At 42.2% G+C, this 26,307-nt stretch overlaps 1 protein-coding gene across 5 annotated transcripts in view; it reads left to right on the top strand.

Moving 5' to 3' along the window:
- The first annotated feature begins 14,042 nt into the window (after positions 1–14,042).
- The window catches only part of ARHGEF26 (Rho guanine nucleotide exchange factor 26), a 138,394-nt gene continuing 126,129 nt past the window's right edge, over positions 14,043–26,307 (top strand). For 2 of the 5 annotated variants that reach the window (XM_055569287.1, XM_055569284.1), the window contains exons 1-4: positions 14,043–14,181; positions 14,600–15,738; positions 17,409–17,448; positions 20,932–21,077. In XM_055569287.1, coding sequence (XP_055425262.1) covers positions 14,659–15,738; positions 17,409–17,448; positions 20,932–21,077 — 1,266 coding nt within the window. In that variant the 5' untranslated portion in view covers positions 14,043–14,181; positions 14,600–14,658. Of the gene's footprint in view, positions 14,182–14,365; positions 15,739–17,408; positions 17,449–20,931; positions 21,078–26,307 lie in introns of those variants that run through there. The other 3 variants (XM_055569282.1, XM_055569286.1, XM_055569283.1) reach the window with 3 other exon arrangements.

Genomic DNA, 26,307 nt, shown 5'->3' with positions numbered 1-26,307 from the left:
CCAGTAGAGGTTCCGACAACCTTAGCCCAGACTTATCCTCTCATCTCTGTGTCAGGGACTTCATGCCACTGTCAGAATGTGTCCCTGGCTTCACAGTCTACCGTCCACCCACATATCCCTTTAGTGAAATTGTGTGCGCCTCTCCTCCCAGCAGAGAGCCTCAATAACCTCTCAGCCCTCAGGTAGAGCTTGCTGTCTACAAGGAACTATTCCAGCACTGGGGCATTTCTGAATTGCTAGAAGAGTCTGCCCTCTGAAATGAGCTGCTGATCCCCTTAGGGAAATCATAGCAGAGCTCTGTGATGACTGTAAGCAGTGAGATTCATCCATATTGTTGCCTGAAGATGCCTTTTGTTCCTTGTCATTGCCATATAGAATTTCATGGTGAGATGATACCACATTTTTAGATCCATTCTTCTGTTGGTAGGTAATTGGGTGTTTTTCAATTTTGGCCTATTTCAACTTTGCTATGTTAATGAATTTCTCTTGCACACTAGGGATGGAATTGCTGCATCTTCAGCTGTGGAAGATAATGTCATGTAGTTTTCTACACTGGGTTAACCAGTTTCCTCACTCAAGACTATATATGAGCATTCCTGTTGCTCAGGATCCTCACCAATATTTACTATTGTAAGACTTCAGCTATTTTGTCCATCTATTGACTGGGTAGGTTTTTTAAAATTTAGATTCATGTGCTTTTTGTTTGTTTATTTTTGGTTGTGTGGGGGCTTTCTCTAGTTGTGGTGACCACGGGCTACCCTTCATTGCCATGGGAGGGCTTCTTATTTCAGTGGCTTTCTCTTGTTGCAGAGCATGGGGTCTAGAGCACCAGCTCAGTAGTTGTGGCACACAGGCTTAGTTGCTCCTTGTTATGTGGGATCTTCCCAGGCCAGGGATTGAACCTGTGTCCCCTGCATTGGCAGGCGGATTCTTTACCACTGGACCACCAGGGAAATCCGACTATGTAGTTTTAATTTTCATTTCTCTCCTGACTAAATAAAAGAGTGCTTTTCATTTGATTTTGGCAGTTAGGGGCTACTCTTAACATGAAACGTGTATTCAAGTATTTTGCCAGTTTCTCTAATTGATTGGAGTTCTTACATACTTTCGGTGCTGGTCCTTTGCCAGTTATATCTATTACATTTTCTTGCATTCTGTTGCTTGTCTTTTCATTCTTTATGGCATCATTCAATTAACTATCTTTTAAAAGCATACTTAGGATGAAACTTTCACTCTTTAAGAAGTAAATGATTTGTTCTTTTATTTTACAAGACTAGAATAGCAGATTATAAAAAGGAAAGAGATTAGAGGGTATTTCACATTCTAGACAATCTTTTTATGTAATATTTGAATTTTTATATGAATCATGTATTGCTTCATTCAACAATTATTTATTGAGGTTTAATATGTGCCAATAAGCTGCTCTAGGTCCTAAGGCTCCATTACTGAACAGAGGCTGACACCTGACCTAGCAGAACTTACAAGATGGGATTCAATATTGCTTTTACTTTAAAAAAAAAAAAAAGCCTCAGATTTAATCTCCATCAGATTTTCATTTTGAGCTTTTACATACCTATATATAAAACAACATGGCACATAATTCAGAGTGAACGTGTAAAACAATAAGCAAAACTTTCTGCCAAGGGTTGATTTTTGTCATTGATTTCAACAGCAAGTTTTCCAGAAAGTGTGCCGAAATGTCAGCTCCCAGTCCTCTTTAACAGACACTGTGTATAGAGATACTTATTTTAAAACACCTTATTGCCATGAGTCGTCTTAAATCAAAGATGCAAGTTGAAACATGAATCAGATTCTGGACTGAATTTATTATAGTCATTAAATTTGAATTTTTATTATGAGTGAGTAATAAACACATGTAGGAAAATAAATCAGTGAGTATGTAAAGTATGTGAGCAAATATACCTCCATTTCAGAACCCACGCCCCCCCGCACCAACCACTGCCTTACTCCAGTCCTCCCCACCCCGGTAGCCACAGTTAGCAGTTTCTTTTTTAAAAAAATAATTCTTAAATTGAAGTATAGTTGATTTACAATGTTGTGTTAATTTCTGGTGTACAGAGAAATTATTCAGTTTACACACACACATATGTATATAAATATATACACATGTATCAGGAGGGTCCCCTGGAGGAGGGCATGGAAACCCACTCCAATATTCTTGCCTGGAGAATCCCTTGGATAGAGGATCCTGGTGTGCTGCAATCCTTACGGTCACACAGAGTCCGACATGATTGAAGTGACTAACCACACAAGCACATACATGTATACACATATATTCTTTGTCAGATTTTTTTCCATTATAGCTTATTACAAGATATTAAATATTTTCCCCTGTACCACACAGTAGGATCTTGTCATTTATCTTTTTTATATATAGTAGTGTAAATATGTTAATCCCAAACTTCTGACTTATCCCTACCCCCTTTTCCCTTTGGTAGTCAGAAGTTTGTTTTCTATGTCTGTGAGTCTGTTTCTGTTTTGTTAATAAGTTCATTTGTATCACTTTTTCAGATTCCATATATAAGTGATATCATATATTTGTCTTTGTCTGTTGGACTTCTCTTTGTATGATCATCTCTAGGTTCATCCACATTGCTGCAAATGGCATTATTTCATTCTTTTATGGCTGAATAATATTCCAGTGGGGCTCCCTGGTGGCTCAGCAGTAAAGAATCCTCCTGCAATGCAGGAGACATGGATTTAATCCCTGGGTCAGGAAGATCTCCTGGAGAAGGAAATGGCAACCCATTTCAATATTCTTCCCTAGGAAATTCCATGGACAGAAGAGCCTGGGGCGCTACAGTCCATAGGGTCAGAAAAGGGTCGAACACAACTTAGCAATTAAACAACAACAGTATTGCAGGCAGATGCTTTACCCTCTGAGCCACCAGGGAATCCCAATTGTACTGTATACATACCATATCTTCTTTATCCATTCCTCCATTGATGAATATTTATATTGCTTCCATGTGTTATCTATTGTAATTATATTGTAATTAGTGCTGCAATGAACATTGGGGTGCAGGAATCTTTTCAAATTAGAGTTTTCTCCAGATATATGCCCAGAAGTGGGATTGCTGGATCATATGGCAACTCTATGTTTTATTTTATTTTTTTAAAGAACCTCCATCCTATTCATAGTGGCTGCACCAATTATATTCCCACCAACAGTATAGAAGGAAAGCCTTTTCTCCACACCCCATTTAGTGGTTTCCTATGTGTCCTTTAGGAGATGTTCAATCATGTGCAAACACATAGGAATTATATATGCATTCTATCTAAAGTATTTTGTGCTGCTGAGTTAATGAGCTGCAGATTTCTCAGGTGGGGATGAGGGGCTGTGATCTGGATTGAAGACAAAGTGACAGCCTCTCCCAGGCTCAGAGTTGGGCCAGGTGAAGCGGGAAGGGTAGGGCCTTGACAAAGCCTCTCAGCCCCAGGCTGGCTCTGCATCTGCAAGCGGCCTGAGGATTGTTTGGGTGCTGCCTGGAGGTGGCAGTGACCTCTTGCACTACTCCATCTTCGTCCAAGCTTCAGAAGGCACATTTACATGGTGGGCTTTCTCCTCCTTCCACCCCTTAAAAATGAAATGAATGCTGACATCACCCCACTTCCTCTTCCTCCCAGAAGTCTAGGCAGCCCCCTCTCCTCACCTGGCACCATTACACTCTGGGGCATCCCTGCTCCCACACAGTTAACCCCTTCCTTCGCCTGTCCTCCTCTCATTTAGCTTTCTCAGGAGCAACACTGGATTGATTGTTTGTCCCCTTTTGTTAGCTCCCACCCTACTTGTGGCCTCCTATGCTTCATGCTCCCTCCTATCCAATAGCCAGTGCTCTTGGAAAGGCATTTTAGATCCATAACATCTTTAGCCTTGAGGATCAAGTTAATATATATGATGTATGCGTATCTGCGTGCATGCGTGCGTGCCAAGTTGCTTCAGTCGTGTCTGACTCTGCGACCCCATGGACTGTAGCCTACCAGGCTCCTCTGTCCATGGAATTCTCTGGACAAGAATACTGGAGAGGGTTGCCATGCCCTCCTCCAGGGGATCTTCCGATCCAGGGATTGAACCTGTGTCTCCTGCGGCTCCTGCATTGCAGGCAGATTCTTTACTGCCGAGCTACAGAGGAAGCCCATAAGTGATGTATATTCTATAAATATTCCCCTGCTCTGTACTACAAAAGTTTCTTCAGAACTGAGTGGCCAGATTGAACAAATAAAAATACAGCATGCACAGTCAAATTTGAATTTCAGATAAACTACAAATAATCTTTACTATAATCGGTCTACTGCCATCTTTAATCTGCATTTAATCGGCCAACTCTGTTCCAAAACTCAGCTGAGCAGTTAAATTAAACAGTCCTTCTAATCTGCATATCTTTGCCCTAAAAACAAAGTTTAAATCCTCCCTTCAATGACTGTGGCCCATGCACAGCAAAACACCCCATCAATTTTAAAGAAACACCTCACCAATTTTAAAGCTGGGCACTTTGAGTTGTCTTGGGCCAGCGCAGGAAGCATTTCACAGTGGTTGCTAGGTGGCAGATCTCAACTCAGGAAAGCATTTTTCAAATTCTATTAGTACTGCTTGGTGAGAGTACTTGGTAATGAGCCTAAACGTGTATGGCTTATAGAGCTTTCCCCTCTCACCATTTTTCTTCCAATTTAAAATCTGTAGTGAAACCGAGTTTAAATAACACTTTCTAAAAAGCTTTGTCTTTTAAGCCAAATGCCAGACTGTCTAGGTAAACACAGAATTTAGTAATCACGTTTTTAATTTATTTCAGCTATTTTTCCCTGCTGAATTTTTGAGATAGGTAAGACTGGATTTCTTCCAAACAAATCTGGGCAGAAGAAAACTTGAAATGTGTTGGCTAGCTTTATGTATCCCCACATGATTCCTGATAGAGTTTTACCTGGAAAATGAGGGCACACAGAAGAATTATTTTTTATCTCAAGTTCTTTTTGCAAACATCAAATACTTCACACAAAAGGAACATTATGGCCTATTCAGATAATTCTTTGTTCAAATTACTTAGCAAACTTCATGAAACAAGAGTTGTGATTCTTCATACCGCTTTGATAATTCAAAGAAAGAGCAGGATCCAGAGAAGGACAGTATAGAAGGGGCATAGGGCTTCCCTGGTGGCTCAGATGGTAAAGAATCTGCCTGCCAATGCAGGAGACTCCGGTTTGATCCCTGGTTTGGGAAGATCCCCTGGAGAAGAGAATGGCTACCCACTCCAGTGCTCTTGCCTGGAGAATTCCATGGACAGAGGAACTGCAAAGAATTGGGTAAACTCGGAGACTAAAGAGAGAGAGACTGGGAAATTATCAGCAAGGGAAATCAGTAATAGTGATGATGGCACCCCTAATCTAGTTTCCCCCAAAAGAAACACACTTAGAGGATGTTCACCATATACCACCATTAATTGTGTTAAGAGCAGACTCCTAATTACTCGTCACAGAATTAAATCATCCTTGTATCTTTGTTTAATAAAGTGTTCTCTTTTACTGCCTTACCTGGCCCAGGCATTGAAGAATGGGAACAAAAAAGAATTATGGAAATTTAGAACTAAAGGCAACTTTTTTTTTCCTTCTTGGTGCTCAGATTTTGTGAAGAAATAAGTTAAATGTTTATCAACAGGAAATTTGCCAATAAGTGATGCAAGATTAGGTGGAACCATATGAAATTGATAGTACATTTTCTGATTCTTCCTAATGCTGTGCAGATGTTAAAAATAGATACTGGCTCTGTAATTACTGGTGGAGAATAATATCCCACGTAAATGATAAATTACAGAATGTCGTTATAGGATGCTAGTGCATGTGGGGGTGTCCAGGGTATGTGGGGATATATATGCTTATTTATGTCCCACCATAAATCTGAAAATTATAAAATACACAAACAGTTAACAGTGAATGCCTCTAGAGGGCGGGGTAGGAAACTAGAGACGAGCTGGAGATATGTTTTACTTTTGTACAATCCCAATTTTTACCAAATGAATGCATTAAAATTTTAAAAGGAAAAAAAAAAAAAAGACCAAACCTGCAAGGAAACTATTGCTTAAAGAGGTGAAAGGTCTGTTCAAGCCATGCGGTGACCTCAGACTAGAATCTACTGAAAAGTGGCTGCTCAGTGGTTTATCTTATCCCTATAATTCAAAGAACAACAGTGAACAGTTGTTCTTTGGGACCTAACAGGTTAGGGAGTCACTGTCTACCTTGACTTTGTAGTTTACCTAGGATCTTAATCACCCTAGTTAAATGGAGAGCTTCCCCTCAAAACCCCAGCGTCACTGGGGGGTCAATCAGATGTGACTCATTCTCAGAGTCATAGCTGTGAATTAATAGGTTAGATGCTGCTGGCTAAGACTGGCGAAAAGAAGCCCTTTCTCTCTTATAATTTCCTTGGGTCCTATCAACAAGAGTCCTCTGAGCCATTTTCAGCATCCTTTTCTCACTATGATCCTTTTCCTTTATGCTAGAGTTGGAAACAACAGAATTTTATTCTGATTATGTTCTGTTCAAGATTGTTGTTGTTTAGGCGCTAAGTCATGTCCAACTCATGTGACCCCATGGACTGGAGCCCACCTGGCTCCTCTGTCCATGGGATTTCCCAGGCAAAAATACTGGAGTGGGTTGTCATTTCCTTCTCCAGGGAGTCTTCCTGACCCAGGGATCAAATCCAAGTCTCCTGCCTTGGCAGGCTGATTCTTTACCATCTGAGCCATCAGGGAAGCCCCACTGTTCAAAATAGAGGAAAGGTGATTAGGAATTTGTTTTGTACAGTTCAGGTGGCCTCCCTTCCTCTCCCCCCGACTCCTGCATCCCATTTTCCCCAGCCATTGGGCTGGCCACATCCAAATTATTCTAACTGACCAGTATTTCTCAAACTGTGCTGAGAAGAGGAACAATTTCATATTTGCAGTTGAAGAAACTGCAGTCTAGAGGTTCAGTGACATGTCCTCATTCCCACAGTTAGAAAGCAGCAGACACAAACTAAAAGACAGCTGCCTGACTTCCAGCCAAGTGTCCCCAGTCTTGAAATAAAACTGCTTATTTCTCCCTTTCCCTCCAGCAACTGCTCTGTTTTCTCTTTTCCTTTTACTGTCAGAATTCCCACACTTGCAGTTAAGTGCCTGCACTGTTTTCAGGCTGCCTGCTTTCTCCAGAAGCCCTGTATGTTGGGTTCCATGCCCACCAAGACGAGAGGGGCTGATTGAAAGAGCACTATGTGAGCAACATGGGTTAGATGCCACCTGGGGTTGGTCTTTCCTGATAGGTTGTTAGCAAGACTATGGCAGGGACAGTTAGCAGAATCATGCCTACTTTCTTTACCACTATATCTACAAGTCCAGAGCCTGATACCCATCAGGAGCCAAAAAAATACTAGCTGATCAACGACACTGACTTTCCTTTCAAAAAGTCTTCCTTTCCAAGGCGTTTGCATTTATTTCCTGATTGGATGACCCTGATTGGTGTGCCTCCTCTTCCTCTGGACTAACATTCTCACTGATTGCTCAATCTGTTCATTTTACTGAAGTTCTATAGGAGATAGAGGAAGAATCGACAGTGGGGTGCTTCTGTTTTATTTGTGGGAAAAGAATACAAGTGAATAATGGAATCACAAATAATATAATGATGTGATAGTTATGCGGAGAAGGCAATGGCACCCCACTCCAGTACTCTTGCCTGGAAAATCCCATGGATGGAGGAGTCTTCTTGCCTGGAGAATCCCAGGGACGGCGGGGCCTGGTGGGCTGCCATCTATGGGGTCGCACAGAGTCGGACACAACTGAAGTGACTTAGCAGCAGCAGCAGCAGTGATAGTTATGAGGCAGACTGGAGCCAGACTGCATGGGTACTTAACCTCTCTGCATTTTAGTTTCCTCCCTATAAACTGGAGACAGTGGTACCTCATAAGGTCATTGTGAAGGTTAAGTCATGTATTAATGATATAGCTGAAGCACTTCATAGAGTGTCTGGTATATTGCTGCTGCTGCTGCTAAGTTGCTTCAGTCGTGTCCGACTCCTAGCGACCCCATGGACTGCAGCCCACCAGGCTCCTCCGTCCATGGGATGTTCCAGGCAAGAGTACTGGAGTGGGGTGCCATTGCCATATTGCAAGTGCTCAAAAAATGTTTTAAAAAGCAGAAGGTAATATATTAATCATTATTATAAGTGCTGTAAGAAAGTTATCTTTTTAAGAACTTTTTTCCCAGTGAGAATTAATCAGTTCTCAAATTATCTTTTTCAAATATCCTTTCCAATTTTTTCTTTGTCATTTTGACTCATCACTTCATTGTACCAGGGTTACTAAGCTTGTCCAGGATGTTTAAGATCTGAGAACGGGAGAACTGAGGAACCTGTTCACGGCCAGCACCAACCAACCCTCAGCCAACTGAGTGAGGCTGTCCTTGTCCATCTGTGCATCTGATCCAGCCTACCCCACAGCTGGCTGTGGCCATGTGGGAGAGCCTGGGGAGACCCTCAGAAGAACCCACCATACCAGTTCACAGAGAGGTGAGGAGCAATAAAAATAATACAATTTGCTATTTTAAGCCACTAAGTGGTGAGGTGGTTTGTTTTACAGCAAAGCACGAAATACCACCTTTAGTTTTGTCCCAGAGGTGGACATGCTAACATTTTGAATATTACAAATCTAGATATTAAGTAGTTGTGTTAATTCACTCATTCGTGTCTGACTCTTTGCAACCCAAGGACTGTAGTTCAGCAGGCTTCTCTGTGGGATTTTCCAGGCAAGAATACTGAAGTGGGTTGCCACTCCCTTTGCCAGGGAACCTTCCCAACTTGGGGATTGAACCTGGGTGTCCCACATTGCAGGCAGATTCTCTATCATTAAGTAGTTATACACAGCTGTTTGCATTAAAAAAACAAAACACTCAATGTAGGACATTCTGCATAATGCGTTCAAAAATAACTCGTCTCCTACTTACCATACAGTATTTTGAATTTTTGTATGAGTAATTTATGTCTACACTATAATTTTTGGTTGTTGCATTTTACATCATGATTTATTAACAAATCTCTTGGTAAAGAGTCAGATTCTGATTTTTTGCTACTGTAAGAAATGCTTTAATAGACATCTTTGAACATATATATTTTTACACATCAAAGATGATTTCCTCAGGGTTATTTCCTGGGCATGGAATTACTTGGTTGAAGATATGCCTGTTTTCAAGGTTTTGATTAAGTATCATCTAATTGCTTTTCAGAAAAGTTGTTTACATTCTTACCATGAATGAATTAGAATCCTCTTTTCCCTGCACTTTTACTGTGTTGTTTTTTTTTTTTTTAATCTTTGTTGATCTAATGAATGAAAAACTATGATCTCATTACTGTTTTAATTTTGTTGTTACCAATTGGGGCTGAGTGTATTTTTATGTATAGAAAGCACTCGTGTCTACTCTAAAATTATTCTCACTCTGCTTATTTTTCCACTGTTAGTCTTTTCCTTAAAGATTTGTGAGTGATTAGATACTAATATTTGTCTGTTATGCATATATTTAAATATTTTTCTATAGTTTCTTTCCAAGAGAAGATTTCCCTCAGATTTTATGGGTTTAGGTGGATTTTTTTTTAATGCACAAACAAATCTGTTTATTTTTATTTATTTATTTTATCTCTGAGATTGGTGTTATCTGGTATATTGTTTTAAAAGACAGCAAAGTTTAAATACTTTCAGAGTGTCAGACGTTATCCAAGTAAAATTCAGACCCCTCAGTTTATGTCACACACCACAATCTAGTCTCTATTTAGCCAAATCAATCTCCGACAACTTCTTAATGCAAATTCCCTGTTCTTGTGACTTTAGTTTCTGGTATGTGGAGCTCCAGAGCTCTGGAGTCTGACAGATCCCAGTTATTAATAGGATTCTGACTCAACCGCTTACCAACAGTACAAGAAAAGCTTTTAGACCCTCGGCTTCTTCCTATTTAAGTGGAGAGAGGATTAATTTGAGATTAGTTCCTGAAATATAGTTGGCACTTAGTAAATATTAGTTCTCAAGCCATGCCCTTGTGTTTCTATTCATTCTGGGACATGGCTCTAAGATATCCTTTTCCTCCCCTCTGTCTCATGACATTTTACATATTCTTCAGGTCCACTTCCACCCAGACTCCTTCACAGAGGCTTTCAGGGAACAGGGAGCTTCATGATACACCTTACTCAACTTCAGTTCAGTTGCTCAGTTGTGTCCGACTCTTTGCGGCCCCATGAACTGCAGCACCCCAGGCCTCCCTGTCTATCACCAACTCCCACAGTCCACTCAAACCCATGTCCATTGAGTTGGTGATGCCATCCAACCATCTCATCCTCTGTCGTCCGCTTCTCCTCCTACCCTCAATCTTTCCCAGCATCAGGGTCTTTTCAAATGAGTCCGCTCTTCGCATAAGGTGGCCAAAGTATTAGAGTTTCAGCTTCAACATCAGTCCTTCCAGGACTGATCTCCTTTAGAATGGACTGGTTGGATCTCCTTGCAGTCCAAGGGACTCTCAAGAGTCTTCTCCAACACCACAGTTCAAAAGCATCAATTCTTTGGCACTCAGCTTTCTTGACACTCCAACTCTCACATCCATACATGACCACTGGAGAAACCATAGCATTGACTAGACGGACCTGTATTTCTCCAATTCTAAGAAGCACTTTGGTCTCACATTTTTAACATCTCTGAAACTGGGGTGTGTGGTGATGGTGGTGGTGGTGGTGGTTTAGTCGCTAGGTCATGTCTGATTCTTGTGATCCTATGAACTGTAGCCTGCCAGGCTCCTCTGTCCATGAGATTTCCCAGGCAAGAATACTGGAGTGGGTTGCCATTTCCTTCTCCAGGGGATTGTCCAACCCAGGGATCAAACCCAGGCCTCTTGCATTGCAGATGGCCTCCTGCATTGCAGGTAGATTTTTTTTTTTTTACTAACTGCATTACCAGCGACTCATCTTACTATAATGTTAAGAAATAGCCATTGGCCATGGGGCAGTCCTGATATAGTTGACATTGCCTTTGCATTTGTGAACATAGTTATAACTATTTGAATTGTAATTTCACTGAGTTCTATGCAATTTAATACTACATGTGTCAAAGCCATATGCTAAGAACTGCAGTTGAAGGCAGGAGAAATTGCCAGATGTGTCAGATTAGATGAAAGAAATTGCAAAGGAACAAGAGGGTAATATAACCAACTCATGGATCACACAGGATGGCAGCGAGGGCCTGGAACTTCAGCTTGTCAGAAACTTCTTTCTGGCCATTAATAGAGAGGATATGTAGGTTGTACTATGCTGTTCTGTGCTGTGCTTAGTTGCTCAGTCGTGTCTGACTCTCTGAAACCCCATGGACTGTAGCCCGTCAGGCTCCTCTGTCCATGGCGATTCTCCAGGCGAGAATTTTGGAATGGGTTGCTATGCCCTCCTCCAGGGGATCTTTCCAACTCAGGGATTGAACGCAGGTCTCCTGCATTGCAGGCAGATTCTTTACCATGTGAGCCACCAGGGAAGCCCATGAATACCAGAGTGGGATCTTCCCAACCCAGGAATTGAACCAGGGTCTCCTGCATTCCAGGTGGATTCTGTACCAGCTAAGCTACCAGGGAAGCCCTACATATGTTGTAGTGACATATAATTCAGTTGAACAAGAAAACTATGCTTTTAATCTAATAGGAATATGCCAGCATCAAACTTGAAGAATGAATGTCTGGCTAGGAAGCAAATCCCAGAGACATGGTTAGGCCATCCTTTTAGGAAATACTGCATGTATATCAATGATACTGTGTGGACAGGCACATGATGTTCTGTGTGAAGAGGGATTTAGGAAAATTAGACTCGTGTACAGAATTTGTAGAAATATTTAATCAATTTCTTTTGCTTATATTTTCCTTTTCTAAATATGTACATTACTGAAAAAATCATATCTAAATTTAAAACCATAAGTATTAAAAAGATCCTATGTAACAACACACTGTTTCATAATTTAATTCACAGCTCTTTTTTTTTCTTGATAGCACATGCTATCAACAATGCCCTAGATTTGAAAAATTATGATAAATTGACTGGACCGTAAAATGGGCAGTAGATCTGTGGATTTCGAAGCTTAGTGAAGTAACAGAACTTTATGTTATGCCCTTGTTGTTGTTTTGGTGGGTATTATGTTGTTGCTTAGGAATGAGGTAGGAATATCCTGCAATTTCCTCATAATCATCAGCTAGCTTGTTTGCAGAACCAGCATAATTTGAAGAGAAGCTAGTTTCTCACATCACCATTTAAAACTTCTTAATTTAAGTCACAGATTGCATCCTGAATTAGATAACACTTCATCTGTCATTAACTAAGCACTTTAAAAATTAACTGTATTATATTTTCCCAATATACAAGTAATACCTGTTAGTATGAAAAATACCCTATATTAAAAAGTGCATAGGTACGAGTATATAATCAGCCGTATATTTTAACCAAAATATTTGGTAAATTTCTTTTTTTAGAAAAATTTCTTATAAATATTTTGATGCCATTTTTTCTACTTATGAAAACATCTCAAATCAAAGTAACATATATTTAATGTACAGTATTTGGAAAGTATAGCAAAGTATAAATAAGCATGAAAAACATTCATCTCATCACCACCCAGAAATTGCCTTTTACTATTTTTGGTCATCAAATTCAACCTATCCAGGGAAAACAGGAACACTTCGTGGATGTGCAGTACACCCCTTGTTGAATTTGTGAATGCCAAAAAAGAGAGTTTGGAGAACAGCCCATATGTCTTGGTAATAGAATTAATTACACAGATCTTACATTCTAAAAATCATCTGTCTTCTCAAGTTTGCCTTATTCTTCTCACATTGCTGGAGCTTGTCCAGGACACAGCCAACTTTCTACTACTTGGCAACAGAGCACTCTGTGGTGGTTGGTCACTGTCTTCATTCAGGTCACCCTCTCATTCATTCATACATTCATTCGACAAATATTCATTAAGTGCCACTCTATGTGCCTGGAATACAGAGGGGACAATACAGAAACATGGCCCCTGCCCTCTTGCAGCTTTCAGTCAAAAGAAGACAAAGCAGATAATAAACATAAAACTAAATATATGATTAAACACATTTGTGATGAGTGTCGATAGATGAGAAAAGGTGGCCAGGAAAGTAAATAAGCGTAGCCATAATCAGATTCAGGAGGGAAGTCCTCTCTGACGGACAGGTCAGAAGGTCAAGGAGAAACAAAAGGGAAGGTTTGAGCCTGTCAAACTTGGTGGGTATGGCCTAAAACTAGTGAAGGAACAAGTGTAGGGGTTGGGGGAAGTCTAGGCTACAGAGGTAAGCACTTCCTGTTGGTGTGCTCGTGCTCAGTTGCCAAGTCCTATAGGGCCTTGGAGAGGATTTTAAATTTTATCCTGTGTACGCTTAGAAACCAGTACGCTTTTTTTCTTTTTTTTTTTGGCAATTTAAATTATGGTTATAGGTAAAGCATACAAGATTCAAAGATGACTGAATGAAAACACTCCGTCCCTCCGGTTTCCTAGCCACCCAGTTGTCCTCCCCCGAACTGGCTATAAGTATCTCTCCAGAAATACTCCAGGCACAAGCAAGCCTATCAGTCCATAAGATATTTTAAGCAGAGGAGTAGGGCATCGGATTTAAGACCCCCCAATACTGAGAGGCGCCTGGCTTTCTGCGTTCAGAGCTACGCGTTCCAGCCTCACGCACCTTACTATGCTCGGCATTCCGAGCTTCTACCAGGGAGATCCCCCGGGGGCCCAGGACTTCGCAAATTACATTCGGGCAGGGCTCCTACGTTTGTTCCCACGCTGTGCTCCGAGCAACAGCCTTGCGCGCCCGCAGCTCCCACGCCGCCCCCTCCCTGCAACTCGTGGCCGGGAACCCGGAGCTCGGCACACAGCCCAGGTGCGCTTGAGTGTTTTAACGAGAGACCAGGGCGGGAAGGCTGCGGCTCCCAGAAGGCAGCGACTGAGGCGGGCCGGGGCGTGGCCAATGCCGTAGGCGGGATCAAGCTTGGGGGCGGAGCCGACGCTGGGTCGGCTGCTGAGCTCTCTAGAGCTCCCGCTGCAAAGATTCGGTCCGGGACCCGGGCCACCCACTGGGCGGGGGTGCTCGTCGGCCCTGGGCTCTACAAGCCCTGAAGGTAAATCCGCCTGGGAGACGGGCTGCTGGAGCTCTAGGGGACCTACGACGGGGGCGGGCCGCTGGATGGCGGAGGAGGGGAGCGTCCTGCGACGAGTTTCCCAAGAAAGCTGAACTCGTCCCAAGTTTCCTGTGCATCAGTTTGCACCGGCGATTTGGTGGCGGTCTGTTTCTGTGCGGGTGGTCTTGGGCCGCGAGAGAGGCGCGGAGGTGATTGGATTAATTCGCCTGGGCGCGACCCAGGTTTCTGTACTGGACCCCTCGCCGCGGTGGGCGCAGTTTTTGCCCCAGAAAGGGTGGGTAATTGAACGCAGTTGTGTCCCTCGGCAGCCGGGTGATCCCCGAGCTCAGAGCGCGCGCGTCTGCAAGGCGTGCCTGGTAGTCCGGAGGTCAAGCTCCATGACTTCTTTCCTCTTTAGGCAAGACTGACTAGGTGCTGTCCCCCACTCCCCCGGGGGCTGACCCCCGAGGCTCCGCTATGGACACCGAGAGCGAAGTGGATTTTTCCAGCAACAGCTTAACCCCTTTGTGGCGGAGGCGTTCAACCCCTCAGCCCCAGCTCCTGGGCCGGAGCAAGCCGAGGCCCCAGTCCTATCAGAGCCCCAGCGGGTTGCTGATCACGGATTTCCCGGTGGAGGACCGAGAGACGCTCCCTGCGGCGCAGACTCTGGCCGAAGTGGCCGGCGCCTCAGACGGCAGGACGGTCCAGAGAAGCCCCCTGCTTCTATGCGCCCATCGGAGGGCTGTGACCAATGGGAGGACCGTCTCCCAGGAGTACAGGGCTGTCTCTCCTCGGCTTCGACGGCCCAAGTCACCCCAAGTCCCCAGAGTGGCGTCAGGCGGCTCCCCCAAGTCCCCAGCGAACGGCACAGTGACCAAGCCCGCGCCTCAGCCGCTGCACCCCCCGCGGACTCCTCGAGCGCCCTCCCCCTGCAGCCCCGAGGGGGACAAGACCGGATTCCCCACCAGCCCCCTGCCATCGCCGGCTGCAAATGGGCTTTCCCCTAATATCTCCTCCCAAGGCGCCGGTTCGCTCTCCGGCAATATGGCTAAGGACCCTGAGCGAGGACCCTCGAGACTCTCTCCTTCGCTCCCCAAAAGGTCTTTGGAACAAAAACTGCCTCTCCAAAGGCTGCCCTCACCGGAGAACGAACTCCTGGAGAATCCTTCGGTAGTTTTGAGCACAAACAGCCCCGCCGCCCTCAAAGTGGGAAAACAGCAGATCATTCCGAAGAGCTTGGCCTCGGAAATTAAAATTAGTAAATCCAACAGTCTGAACGTGGAACCTCACAAGAGACTGCTCAAGGTGCGCAGCATGGTGGAGGGCCTTGGGGCCCCCCTGGGCCCAGCAGAGGACGAGGGCGAGGCGGAGCACGACTTGGATAGCCCGGGGTCTCTGCGGAGAGGCTTGCGGTCCACCTCCTATCGCAGGGCGGTGGTCAGTGGCGTTGATTTTGACAGTCCTGGCACCTCGAAGAAGAAGAACAGGATGTCCCAGCCGGTTCTGAAAGCAGTGATGGAAGACAAGGAGAAGTTTTCCAGCCTGGGAAGGATAAAGGTAAAAGTGGGCAAGAGTGTCGCATGTTAGGCAGTCATTAAGCCGCCAGTGAAGATGTTTGGGGTGGGGAGGAGGGGCACGGAGGGAGCCAAAGGTTATTGTTCTTTTTTAATTTTATTGTTTGTTGATCAGACCCCTGCAATCTATCTCTTGGCCATTTTATTGCTGGTAGGCACAGCCCAGGTTGATGCAGTTTCATGGGAGGAACTGAAACTCTTATCACTGTATTCATTTTCTAAGTTCAGCAAAATGTGGGGGACAAGTAGGAGAAAAAACCCAGCAAATTAGGTATTGGTGGAGTGAATCTTGAACACTTTTAATACAGGTGGATGCAAAGGGAGTGGCAGGCAGGCGTGGATCTGCACTCTTTAGTAGTCACGCCAGTGTGGTGCTTGTTTAGAAGTGTCCGTTACTGGTTGCTGATTCACCACAGCTGATACAGGAAAACACTAATTTCCTTTCAGCCGGTTGATTATTTTAAGTACTTACATTAATGATTTAATTACTGAAATATTTTTCCTTTCCATAATGATCACATACTATATACCGCCCAGGTAAAATGTGAATCGTAAAAGTCAATTGCCAGAATCACAAAAGACATAGTTTGTCATCTTTGTTCTTTCTGGCTTCTTTCACCAGTGGCTTTGGCTGCATCTCATTCCCATTTTGTGCCCACTTAACCCTTGAGTGCGTTTAACAAGTTGGGAGCTTGAAACTTCAGGTTGGAGTGAATGGGGTGGCGTTGCTCCCAGATAAAGACCTAGGAGTTGCACTCCTTAAAATATTACCAAATATGACATGAAGAAATAGGGAAGACTAGGGAAGGAGATTTTGGAGTGTGCGTGTGCTGCCTTCTCCAGACACAAGACAGATCTCAGCAATAGGGCAGAAATTCATTTTGGCAGCCACATCTTTTCCTGATTAATCAGAAAGCTGGAACCAGTCTATATAAATGTCACATATGTAATACACAAGTGAGCCTGTTTTATTTTAGATCCTATGGCCTTAAATTACATAACATTTTATGTGTATTTTTTTCCCCCTCCAACTTTGCAAGTTTAACAAATTTCAATTTAACAGTGGTGGTGAATCATGAGTGGGCTTCCCTGGTGGCTCAGATGGTAAAGAATCCGCCTGCAATGCAGGAGACCTGGGTTCAGTCCCTGGGTTGGGAAGATCACCTGGAGAAGGGAATGTCTTCTCAACTCCAGTATTCTTGCCTGGAAAGTCCCATGGACAGAGGAGCCTGGAGGGCTTCAACTCATGGGGTCACAAAGAATAGGACATGACTGAGCGACTAAGCAAACTAATTTCTAAGTAAAGAAATTACATAACATTTTATGTGCTTCCCCACCCCCCCAACTCTGCAAGTATAGCAGAGTTCAGTTTAACAGATGGTGAATCATCAGTAATCTAAAAACTATTGGTCATTTGAGGATTCTCAAGCTGTATTGGCTGAGCATGGGGGATATTGTACATTTTATTTCATCTTTTTAGTGAGTGGTAGTAGTCATATGACTGTTCCAGGGATCATCTGTGCATGCTGTTGGAAATCTAATGAATGTGACCACAAAAAAAGTACTTTTTCTTGAAATAGCTGTATTTTCTGTTTGGCTCATTCATACATAGTTTGCTTTGCTTTTCTTCTTTTTGCTTTTCTTGTTTCTTAGAAAAAAATGCTGAAAGGACAAGGAACATTTGATGGGGAAGGTAAGCATTTGATTTTCCAGACTTTTATTGCTGTTTCAATGTGGAATATCAATTATAAGTTGAAATCCAACTGAAGTAACAAAAACACAAGATGAGAAAAATGTACAACTTCTCAAATTATACAGCACAAAGCTCTGTACTAAGCTAAATTTTCATCCAGTAATACCAGCAGTGAATAAAATTAATGGCATTCTTTGTAAGCCGATGACTTTGTCAGACCAGTGTTCTGGGATTTTTAATTCTCCTCTACTCTGGCTCCATCCCCACCTCCCTCAAAAAATGAAGAAAGATTAAGGATAAACTCTAGCTCTTCAATTTAAAATTCTCAAGGTTTGGCATGTAGATCTTATGTCTGTATTTCCTTAGGTCATATTTCCTTTGACTTATCCCCATATTTCTACATTTTAATATCATTAATATGGTTTCATAACCAAGTTTCAATTTGGAGGAAATCAAACTCGCTTCATTAACAGAACCCTACTGCTAAGAGTTTCGACCTCATATAGTGTTTTTGTGAAGGATGGAAACAAAAGCAGCTTTCACCAGGTGTTCAGACCCTAATTAGATTAGGGAACTTTGTGTAAATGGATCCAGTGTCAATGGACCAGAAGAGCTTGTAGAGCTGAGGGAGTGTGGTGGAGGTGAGGGTAGTTACTTCCTGTCATTCTTTGAAATGGTAAGATTTTCCTGCCTTTAAAAAAACAGTGAAGAAGGGTATGCCCCTCTGTAAGTAAATCAAAGGTAAAACCACCCAGAGTTGTATCAACTTGGCTGATTACAAAACATTTCCCCATATCATTCTTATAAAAATCAGTTCCCATTTTATCATTTAAATATGACCAGTTTATAAAAATGTATTTATTGTATTCATCTTAGAAAAATGTTTTCTATGGGGAAGAAACCCAGATATAGTATTTTTGCTGGCTGGGATAAAGTCATCGTCCAGATTTTATAACCGAGGAATCTGGAAATCTCAAAGAGGCTTAGTACCTTATCCACTGTCACACAGCCGGGACCAGGACAGACACCTGGTTCTCACGCACTTTGCTTTCTCTTGTACCCTGTTATGACTGTGAAGTGAACAGAGCATCTATCTAATATCAATCATGAGAGATGTTTTGCATCTTCTGGAATTTGGCATTAGTTTTGTGACCTTTGCTTCAAATAGTTAAAAATGTTGAGCTTTTTTGAAGTCTGAGGACAGACCTTCATTATAACTAGTTTTATGCTGTTTCCTTTTACAAGGAGCTGTTTCTGTGCACCTTGTCCTTTCTTCTTAAATATGATGACCTAGACATTCTTTTTCACATATATGTACATGAGGAATGCAGGAGTCTTAGCAGTTGATGACTAACAAGAATGTAAGTCAAGAAGCTGTGTGGTTGAGTGGTAAGATCCTGTGATATTGGAACCAGAGACCTGAGTTTCTGTCCTGCTGCTTCTAGTCATCAGTTGAGTGACATTGAACAAGCCTCTCAACTTCACTGAGCCTGTTTTATCCTGTGTAAAATGAAGCTAATAATTGCCTACATTGTTGTGAGATGAGTGAGACATCATATCAACAATGTCCAAATGCATTTTATGTCATACATTAAGTACTTTAAAGGGTTCTGCAGAGATCTATACCCTTACAATCTGCTTTCATATGCAGACCAATCAAGAACAGTAAAATCTTGCATGAACTCTGAGTATTTAGTGTTGATGCATACAGAACATGCCATAGTTGATGAGAAATGAGGCAGATGTTTGCTGGCTTCAGTAGATGGGGAAAGCATTTCAAACTCAGTATGTTCCAAAACCAAACTCATAATCTTTCCACTAAAGCTGAATCTCTTCTGGAGTTCCCTTCTTCCACTTCAGTTGTGGGACTTAACAGAGCTAGAAAATATCCTGACCACCACAGCCAGTCTGACCCCTGTATCCAGTCCAACCCCCTCAAGTCTCCACTGCTTTTCACTGACCACTTCGAGAGCATCCTAATTAGTTCCTTAACTAGTCAATGTTTTGCTCTTCCAATCTAAAAATGTCTTTCAGTGGATTTTCATTGCAGTCGGGATAAAATACAACTTTTACAGTATGAAAGAAACTCTGGCTTTTGGGCTCAGGTTAAAACCCAGTTCTGTCTGGTTTGAACTGTCTGGCTCTTCTCCCTAAACTCACCTTACACCCTTTGTCTGATTGACACCTACACTCCAGTTCATGACCTCTTTTGTTCTTCTAAGGTAATTTATTTCCTCTTGCTTTTGGAGGTGGTTTTTTCTGTAGCTCTGTGGTTTCTCAGCTTTCAGATCTTAAGATTTTCTTCATTAACACCTCTCTGACCCCCAGACTAAATCATGTTCTGCTGACAGTCTGTTCTCAGAGCACTTGTGTATAAATCTTTTGGTTTGTAGATATGTATTTGTGCCAGATCATTGTGTCCTCAACCTTAAAATGACTTGCTGTCTTACTTAGAGTAAAAAAACAAAAGTCCTTTCAATGGCATTGAGGCAAGACCCTATATGGTCAGCCCTCTATTCATCCCAACGCCCATCTCCTATACTTCCTCCCCTCCCTTAACTTATTCCAGCCACACAGGCCTCCTTGCCGATCGTTGTACATATCGTAAGACACACCAAGCAGACTCCTGCCCCAGGGCCTTTGTACTTGCTGTTGTCTGTGTTTGCTGATGTTTCTGTTGTTGCCAGTTGTATAGATGGTTTCTTTTCTTAACCTCTTTTAGATCTTTGCTTCAACGTCACCTTTATGAGGCCTTCCTAAACTACCCTGTTTAAAATCTACGCATCACCCTTTATAACACTCTTTCTCTGTTTGATTTTTCACCATGTTACTTTTCAGCATATGCCATATTATAAAAGTTGCTTGTTTATTTATTTTCATTCTTTCATCACTCTGATGTCAGCTCCTTGAAGAATGAGATTTTTCTCTTTTTTTTGTTCTTGTTCTTTGTCATATCCCCAGCACCTAGCATTTACTGGCGTCTAGTAGACATTTTCTAAGTATCAGTTGAATGAATTCATGAATGACTGACTTTTACTATATTTCTCATTAAATTTTTGGCTCATGAGGGCACAGAAAGTGTCTTTTATTTTCTATTTACTCCCAGCCCTTGGCACATTGTAGATGTACTATAAATGTTTGTTAAATCGAAAAATAAAAGGGTGTAAATTCAATTTAACCTAAAAAACAATGAGGTAATAGACATGACCTTCATGAGTGGTGGACAGAGTCATGGAAACTTTGCTTCAGTTGGCATTTGATGTACAGGCACTTCCCTGTCCCCTGCAGATGAATGGGGGATAGAGCTGTATGAGTGAGAAAATAAATTTTTGATCATGACTCTTCATGAAGAAATCCATTTATCTCTTGTTTATTAAACTGGAGGCCAAACATCATATAAATATTGGGTTTCTTTAGAACAAGTAGCAACATGATGGGGGGGTGACAATTAGTGATGTGTAGGGTTTGGTTCCTTTTTTGCAGAAAACGCTGTCCTGTATCAGAACTACAAAGAAAAGGCCCTTGACATTGACTCTGATGAGGAGTCAGAGCCGAAAGAACAGAAATCCGATGAAAAAATTGTGATTCACCACAAGCCTCTGAGGTCCACGTGGAGCCAGCTGTCTGCGGTGAGTGTGTACCTTATGTTTTTCTATCTGTGGGAGTGAAGAGACCAAGTTGTGGAAATTATACCTGGTTGTGGTTTTATTTTTTTTTTTTTTTTACCAGTGATCCTGTAACCCTAAGGAGAAAGATTCTTCCTTTTAGATTGTGAAATATTTCTTGAAACTCTGCAGTGAGAAAGTGAACTTTGACAATTCTGATCAGGAAAATTTATCATGTTTTTATAAAATAAAGTGCTTTAAGACTGATGTACTATGGACTCTGGAAACTCTTCTTTCTCAGTATATTTTCTTGTTTTTTATATAGTGTGTATGTAGTGGTAGCTTAATATATCTATATTAAGGGATAGCTTAATATCTCTTAATATATCTAAACTGTATCGTAATTATGGCTGTGTGTGCATATGTTTGGGGGCTTCCTTGGTGGCTCAGTGGTAAAGAATGAACCTGCCAATGCAGGAGGCTCAGGTTCCATCCCTGATCCAGGAAGATCCCTTGGAGAAGGAAATGGCAATCCACTCCAGTATTCTTGCCTGAAAAATGAACAGGGAAGCCTGGCGGGTTACAATCCACTGGGGTCATAAAGAGTTGGACATGACTTAGCGACTGAATGACAACAATATATATGTATGTATGATATTTGTATGTATAGTACCTATGTAAAACAGGGAATGTGTTACACTTCTTCCTTGGAAATTTCATTTGATAGAGACACATTTATATTTTCTTGAAATTGGTTAATGAATGGCATCTGTCTTGTCTCTACATGTGCATCTTTTGTGGGCCACTGTCTGATACTTATTTTTGCATTGATGAGTAAATTCTCCTCTCTGCATCAAACTGCTTTAGTTTTTAGCCATAATTTCTTTTCCTCCTGGCTTAACAATGTCACAGTGTGATGCTTAGTTTATGTGATGTGAGTTTGGGTACAGCATTTGTAGGTAGGAAAGAGTTCGTATAACTGGCTTGGGTGGTGGGAATGTTGCATGAAAAACAAGCCAGTGCACCTCTGTGAGTCATTTAGCAATATGGAAGCAGAAGTGATTCTCTCTTAAGCCGAAATGAGCATAGTCCAGAATCAGGAATCTCATGTACTTAGGGAAGTACGTAAGTGTACTTAGGGAAGTACGTAAGTGTACTTCCCTAAGTGTACCGTCAGTGTAAGCGAAGAAGCACTTGTAAACTTGACCACGGAAATGCGTGTATGTTGATTATGGAGATGACATCTGGCTCAGGTTTTTCCTCCCCTCTCTTCACTGTATTGGAATTCAGAATTCAAAAAACCAAACCTTTTCTTCTGTCTCCCTCCTACCCCCTAATTTTGTGCTAAGGGGAAATTATGTATTAACAGCGTCACACCATGGAGTGACATCCTTAGTGTTATACCACAGATTAAAATGCCCACAGGGAGGCAGGCCAAGTAGTGTTATAAGTGATGCTGGTGAGTGTGGGTGATGGGGAGTGGCGGGAAATGTGATCCACAGGCCTTGTATAAGTTGAACAGCTGCCACTTAGTTCAAACGAGTTGAGTGTTGCAATATTTTCTGATATTTAGAAAAGAGAATACAGAAAGTCAGACTTTTGAGTTTGAGCAAACTCCGGGAGATATTGAAGGACAGGAAAGTCTGGTGTGCTGCAGTCCATGGGGTCCCAAAGAGTCGGACACAACTCAGTGAGTGAACAACAACAGCAAAATTTGTTTGTTTTCTTTAATGTTTGCTTATTTGGCTGTGCCAGGTCTTACTTGCAGCACATGATCTTCGATCTTTGTTGCAGCGTGCAGAATCTTTAGTTGCGGCATGTAGGATCTAGTTCTCTGACCAGGGATCAAACTCTGACTCCTGATGCGGAGCGTAGAATCTTAGCCATTGGACCACCAGGGAAGTCCCTTCAAGTATCATTCTAATTTAAGTTTTAAAAAATGTTTCATGAGCCCAAGACTATCTCTGGGCCAGTAGTTGCTCAGTCGTGTCCGACTCTTTGCGACCCAATGGACTGTATGTAGCCCACCAGGCTTCTCTATCCATGGGATTCTCCAGGCAAGAGTACTGGAGTGAGTTGCCCTGCCCTCTTCCAGGGGATCTTCCTGACCCAGGGATCAGACCTGTGTCTCTTATGTCTCCTGCATTGGCAGGCAGATTTTTTACCACTAGTGCCACCTGGGAGGCCCCCACACAGGCCAGTTCAGTTCAGTCACTCAGTCGTGTCTGATTCTTTTTGACCCCATGGACTGTAGCACACCAGGCTTCCCTGTCTATCACCAACTCCCGGAGCTTACTCAAACTCATGTCCATCAAGTTGGTGATGCCATCCAACCATCTCATCCTCTGTCATCCCCTTCTCCTCCTGCCTTCAATCTGTCCCAACATCAGGGTCTTTTCCAGTGAGTCTGTTCTTTGCAGCAGGTTGTTAAAGTATTGGAGTATCAGCTTCAGCATCAGTCCTTCCAATGAATCTGCATGTCTGATTTCCTTTAGGATTGACTGGTTTGATCTCCTTGCAGTCCAAGGGACTCTCAAGAGATTCCTCCAACACCACAGTTCAAAAGCATCAATTCTTCGGCACTCGGCTTTCTTTATAGTCCAACTCTCACATCCATACATGACTACTGGAAAAACCAAAACTTTGACTAGATGGACCTTGGTTGGCAACATAACAGGCCAAGTTGACCCTAGATGACTGTCATTCTGTTGTTGGTATAGCCCATTTGGTAGGGGATACTCGAGAAAAGAACTGAATTTTTTGAGTTTTCTCTCTAGGGCAGCAGCTGTATTTGTTAGCCCAGGCCTAAATCTTGCTGTTGATCTCTGAATGCTCAACAAAAACATGTACTTCTCTGTCACTTACACACTTCTCCAACTTAGCTTTAGTACCGAAAGTCAGGCCATATTTATGCTTCCTGGAGTTTGGCTTTCATTTAGATTAACATATGGAAATTTAAACAACACTTTGTATCTTTCAAACTTTCAATACTTCAAATATGGGCATGCATTTTATTTGGCAAAGGATCAATGTACTGTTGTGCCTTTTGTTAACAAAATTGATATTAGAAGACTATCTGGTAATAAAATGTAGATTCTGACTGCAGAACTGTGTTATCTTGGATTTGAATGTTCCCAGGGCTTGTATGTGTTTATTGTGTTGCTTGGCAATTACATTTAACCAAAGCATCATGATTGGACTTTGCCCTTTGCATCACTTGGGCTCCAGCCTGCGTTTTCTTTGGCCCTTCTGTGTCTCTGTTTCACTTTTAAACACTTTAAGTTTTTGTTTTTTTTTTTTTAATTCAAGCTCAGGGCTTCCCTGGTGGCTCAGTGTAAAAAATCCACCTGCCAGTGCAGGAAATGTGGGTTTGATTCCTGGTCCGAAAAGATCCCCTGGAGAGGGAAATAGCAACCCACTCGAGTATTCTTGCCTGGGAAATCCCATGGACAGAGAAGCCTGGAGGCTATAGTCCCTGGGGTTGTAAAGAGTCAGACACAACTTAGCGACTGAACGACAACAACTTCAAGCATGCAGAAAAATTATCTGTAAATAATATTTCATTATATATCTCAGAGAAATACAGATTTTTAAAATAAAAAATAATTAAAATTGCTACAACTAAAAATTCAGAAAAAAATTCTTAATACCATCCAGTGCCCAGTCAGTATTCACATTTTCTCAATTTAAGGTCGTACATAGTGATTACTTAATCATATTTCTTAAGTCGTTTCATCTGTAATGTACCCTCTGAAACCATGTAATTCAAATTGGGCCTTGAACCTATAGTCCAGGACTTGACCCTAGCTAAATCCCAGATCTGGAACTTGAACTCATGGTCTTTTAACTGAGATCATGTCTGGTCTCAGGATTTATTGAAGTTCTCAATGTCTTGTGGCAGAAGGAATTCAGTAAGAGACGGAGTGATAGGTAAGACGTGGATTTATTTAGAGAGAAACACACTCCACGGACAAGAGTGTGGGCCATCTCGAAAGGCAAGAGGGCAAGCGTGCAGATAAACTAACATGTAAGTCTGTGTAATAGATCTCCATGTACCTGCCACACAGGTACCAGCTTGAACAGATGTTAACATTTTAATATTCAGTCCTCTAGTTTTTAAGGCAGATCCTGTTAACCATCCTCCTCTCCAGTCCTTTTCTCCTTCCTGCCTCCCCAGGTGTCATTACTGTCCTGAAGTTCTATTCTGTCCTTCCCACATGGGTTTTCTGTCCACTAAAAAGTGGCAGTCCACTTAGGCTTTTTTAAAAACTGGATACTTTTAACAACAAAAAGCAGCCATTACTTTTTTAAAATTCTAGTAGTTAGTAAATGTCCAGGTTGCAGTTAGGACTCTAAAGAAAAGAGGCTTCGTGAATTATGAAAAATGTCAGGGTATTTTCCATAAGCAGTCAGCACCTCCATTATCTCTGTCTGATATTGTGCCCTGATTTCTTCTTGTAAAGGGGCTGCAGTGTTTAAGGTAGGTTTTGGAGCACTTCGACTTTTTGCATTTTTTTACATCATCTTTCCATGCTTAATTTTTAATAATACCAAATAAGTAAGGTTGTCCCCATCCAGTCTTTAACACAAAACTCTTCTCTGAGTGAGGCCTTGATTCCAGAAAGGGAGTAGAATGAAGGGTTTTCTGGCAAAGCGGTTAGCTCTCTGTTTGGATCTATCTTGACTTTCTACTTGGAAAGGGGTGCTTATGAGCACACCTGTGTGTTAGCTGCTGTTGATTGTCCTATGCTGTGAAAACCTCTTATCTCTGTTGCCTGACTGTCTCCTGAGATGATGAAACTTTTCTTATCAGTTAACTGTAAGAAGCATCCAGTGTGTGGGAGCTTTAAAAGAGCAGCAATTTGCAGTCACTTCTACTTGTTTTGTAAGGTGTTGAAACCTTCAGTCTGTGTGAAATTTGTCTTAGTGCATTTGTTTATGATGCGTCTCCTTCAGTTTCATTGGACAACCACACAGGCAAGAGGTGGTTCTCCGTGTAAGGTGTTGCGACAGGTTTAACTGGAGTGTTGTAGTCACCTAGGAATGAGTAAGAGAGGCATTTAATTGGGCCTTAACATAGTAGAGAAAGTTTAGGTTGCCTCGGGCTTCCCTAATTGGATTACAGTGACTTGGTGAATGTGTGTAGCAATGTGGCTTTGTTGGCAGGTCCCCCCCACGTAGAAGTGGGGTGTTCTCCGGTGTCAGCATCACAGCCTGGGCTCCTTAATGTCATCAGATGGTGCCAGACTTATTT

Source organism: Bubalus kerabau, chromosome 2 (assembly GCF_029407905.1).
Source record: "Bubalus kerabau isolate K-KA32 ecotype Philippines breed swamp buffalo chromosome 2, PCC_UOA_SB_1v2, whole genome shotgun sequence".
In the NCBI taxonomy this organism is placed as follows: domain Eukaryota; kingdom Metazoa; phylum Chordata; class Mammalia; order Artiodactyla; family Bovidae; genus Bubalus; species Bubalus kerabau.
The sequence above is the reverse complement of the archived record's forward strand: the minus strand, read 5'-3'. Positions and strand labels throughout refer to the sequence as shown.